Source organism: Formica exsecta, unplaced genomic scaffold, assembly GCF_003651465.1.
Source record: "Formica exsecta isolate Colony F162 unplaced genomic scaffold, ASM365146v1 scaffold144, whole genome shotgun sequence".
NCBI lineage: Eukaryota > Metazoa > Arthropoda > Insecta > Hymenoptera > Formicidae > Formica > Formica exsecta.
Window position 1 is genome coordinate 32,033 of NW_021848768.1, and position 4,240 is coordinate 36,272.

Consider the following 4,240-nt stretch of genomic DNA (forward strand, 5'->3'; position numbering starts at 1 on the left):
AAATCGGATCAATAATTGTTCGATTTTCATTTATCCGGATAATTTCTATCCGAAAAAATCTTTAATATAATAAATTAAATTATTTAAATTTACCTATATGTTTTAACATATTAATATAATTATTATATATGTATTAATACTGTAATTGGTCTTATTTTTTACCGTTAAAAGAACATCAGAAAATCATTTTCCGTGAATGTAATATATTACGTCATTTTCAGGTCTCATGAGAGCTAACTTAGAATGTCTAATTGATCATTTCGTGACCAAAATTTATCTTTACTTTGCTATTTAGGATTGAGATTTTAAATCCATTTATAAATATATCATTTTATATAAATGGCTAAAAGCTGCAGATTTTGTTCAGTTTTTGCTGCCAATCTGGCGTGAGATTGCCCTACGCAGATCTTGCTCGATTTCTGCCGCCAATTTGACATTAAGTTATGTCAGCAAGCTTTGCTCGGCTTTTGCCATCAATTTGCTGACAGGTTATGTTCACAGGCTTTGCTGGCAAAACATGAGCTTATTGCGGACACAGATGGCATCGGATTTGTTACCAAGTTTTGACCGAATTTTATGCCAATTTGGCGACAATTTGCTATCAAATTGCTATCATACCTATTATATGTTTCGTATTATTAGTGACAGGATTTATCTGTTAAAGTTTACAGAAAAAATATTGATTTTATTCTATAATAGGAGTGAGAGTGACTACAGACCGTCAATAACATTTTTCCAAGTTAATTTTATCATTAAAAATATATTGATTTTATACAAAATTTATTTCAAATTATTTAATTAATTTTGTGTTAAAATATTAATATAATATTAGTGTCACCATTTAACATAAGCTAAATTTTCCAACAATATAGAGTAATTTTACATATTCTGTATCCAGCTGTCATCCGAAACTGTTTTCTATTGAACCATTGATCTACGGCTATCAAACATACACATATGTATATCGATACGTTAATATCGTTAAAACCACAGAAATATATATCTCGGACGCATTTTCAATTCGATCGAATCGATCCATATGTGAATACTTAAATTGTAAAAACGATAATTGTATAGCAAAAGAATGGAAAACTTCAATAATAAAAGATGTCAGACACACAGCTATTAATTTCTTCATTAATATAATTCTGCAAAATGTTTCTGAACAATAGATTCTCGAAATAAGCCTTTTTTCTTTGCTTTTGATTGCTAGCAGAAGGGATGTTTTGTTTAATAAATTACAATATATGAATTTTTAATAAAAGTTATGAAATTTAAGAGGTCTTCCTAGTTTGACATTCTGAAAATAAGACGATTTTCGGGAATTTTTTTTAAAGAAAAGTGTAAAATATATTAATTCTAAACTTTGCACGTTTATTAAATAACATTCCAAGTATATTCCGAATTTTTTTCAAATAAAAATATTTGTTTGTTTCGAAGTTATAGTAGTCCAACCAAGGTGTCTTAAAAAAAAAATTATTCGTGGCGAACATGATTCCAATATAATCACACGATAATCACACATACAGATTAAGAATCTTCTTGATTTTTTATTTCTGATGATTATAACGGCTGGAATCATGTTCGCCATTTTTTTAGACATCCTGGGTGGACTACTATAACTCCAAAACAAACAAATATTTTTGTTTGAACAAATTCAGGATATATTTGAAATGTTATTTAATAAACGTGCAAAGTTTAGAATTAATATGTTTTATACTTTTATTTAAAAAAATTCCCAAAAATCGCCTTTATTTTCAGAGCGTCAAACTAGGAAGATCCCTTAAAGAAGTATATATACTCGATATAAGAAAGTACTTGTTTTACAATAGATTTTCTATCCGCATTTGTTTCTCGCTTAATCCTAGTTTAATTGATTTGATTATTTCTCGCTTTTTAGAGCTATAACAAAATCAAAAAGAGCTAAGGAGTCGATTAAACTACCATCGAAAATGACTGACGTTGATGAAACGGCGTATTGTTAGTGGACCATTAAGGAGACCCTAAAAAAGTACAGAAGAGATACTAATAAAGTTATTCGCTAAGCGAATATTCGCTTATATTTGAATGATAACTTTGGCCATTGAGCCACTGCCAAAGGAATCTATATATCGCTGCCATAATCCCGTAATTATTGCTTCCGTTCTCGACGTGTTTAGTCACCGAACTCTGCCTGACGGCGAACGTAGGTGTGATTTTATATAACCGGTTCGATAATCGATCACGTCGCGCGACGATCCATCTGACATGCCGTGCCTGTGTCTCCTGCTCCACCTGCAAGCGAAAACCGTGTTATTCGTGTCGATTCGAACAATCGTCAACTATAGGAATATCAATCTGCATGCAAAACGCGATTTCCTTTCGGCAAAAAAATCTCGCGTGGAAACTTTCAGACTCTTCTGATTTGCTTCACAAATTGTGAAAAAAATACATACAATTGTGAAAAGAGAAAAAAATAATTTTTTTTCTATAATTGTTCTTTTTTACTTTTATTCTTATTTATAGTGTATAAGAATGATGTATTATTGCATTTCAAATTATCAAATTTAAATAAAAATGTTTATCGTATTTTTTTTGGTATAACAACTTCGACAAAGAAAGATTATGAATTTAATTTGTTATTATATGTATATGTCAAACTCGGAATTAGAATGCGTAATGTTTCTTACATGTGCGTGTAAATTTAAAATAGCATTATCTTAATATTTAAAATTTTTTCTTTTAATTTTTATATATTTATATAATTGTGTCAGAAAATCTTCACGCGAAAGTATCGAATTTGTATCTATCGCAAACAGTCACGGATATCCCATTATTACAAGTGAAAAAATGTATAATTTTCTTTACGCAATTTATTTAATACGATAATATTAAAAATTCTTTTAATCATCAATATAATCGATAATCACATGGGATTGACCGTCTGTTTTGCAAGATATGCGATATTAACGAGCTGAATCACAACAATAATTGTATCGCCGACACAGCATGACACATATGTCGCAATGCTTCATTCCGAAAATTTGCGTGGCACACACGGGGGCGATGTATATATATATATATATATATATATATATATATATATATATATATATATATATATATATAAAAAAAAAAAAATATATATATAGATGTCTTTGATTCTGATGTATTTGTAGAGTTCAGTGTCGAAAAACAAGCTAATAAGTAATCTGTCGACGTATAAATGATTTAATGAAATTGATGTTATGAATTAAATGGGAAGATAATTTAATTAATTTGTGTAATATATTGTACAGAATCGCGCAATAGGGATCGTGCGAAAGTTATTTCGCGGTAACATTGCGCATGTTTCAAGAAACGTACAAATATTGTATAATGGAAAACAACCAATTTAGATCTTTATCGGATGATTATGTTGAACGACAAACCTCGTAGCTAGTATTAATTACAGGATACGCCAATACATACAGCCGCACTTGAGCGAAATAATGTATTGCACATACATGATGAGCACGGTGGACGAAGCTTATATGTATATATAAATGAAATGCACGTTAACAACTACATATATGTATAATATATCAGAATTATAAATATTAGATAATTACAAAAGTTTTCGGTTCGATTTTCGATAGCTATAGTTGACATCATTAAAAATTATGATAATACTGTTTATTTAAAATATTTATGTAATTTTTATTGTGTTGAAGAGTGACAGACACTTTAGCTGTCATTTAAGCAAGGAATTATCTTGCTTGGAATATTTAAGTAACTGAAATAATCTTTGAAGATAATTGCGGGGATACAAATTCTGCATTTCACATAGGATTATTTAAGTTTTGAAATAATTTAAGCGTTTCAATTATCTTTCATAGCATTTCCAATGTGTATAGAGAGAAGACAATAAGTAGCAAAATAGTAGGAAATAATTTGCAAAATTTGGACAAAATAAATTTAATTTTTTCGATCAATGCTCTGGTTACTTGGATTTGTGATGATTTCGTTTGCAGTTTACTGAATTCAAATATACGAATTTATACACATGAAAAATGTTAAAAAATTGTGTAAATTTCTGAATATTGAACATTCAAGTTCAATATATAAATATATTTATCATTTTATTTAGAAACTGACTGCTTGATGTTTCATTTAAAATCAAACTAAAAATTTTAGCCATCCAAGAAATAAAAATATAGATGTAAAAATAACTGTATCATTATAATCTTATTTAAATTATTAATTAAAACTTTTAAATATT

General features: G+C 28.5%; 1 protein-coding gene across 5 annotated transcripts in view; it reads right to left on the bottom strand.

Annotated features, from left to right (window-relative positions):
• Positions 1-1,384: 1,384 nt before the first annotated feature.
• The window catches only part of LOC115246268 (putative thiamine transporter SLC35F3), a 31,645-nt gene continuing 28,789 nt past the window's right edge, over positions 1,385-4,240 (bottom strand). For all 5 annotated transcript variants that reach the window (XM_029824985.1, XM_029824988.1, XM_029824984.1 and 2 more), the window contains one exon: positions 1,385-2,274. In XM_029824985.1, coding sequence (XP_029680845.1) covers positions 2,222-2,274 — 53 coding nt within the window. In that variant the 3' untranslated portion in view covers positions 1,385-2,221. The remainder of the gene's footprint in view (positions 2,275-4,240) is intronic.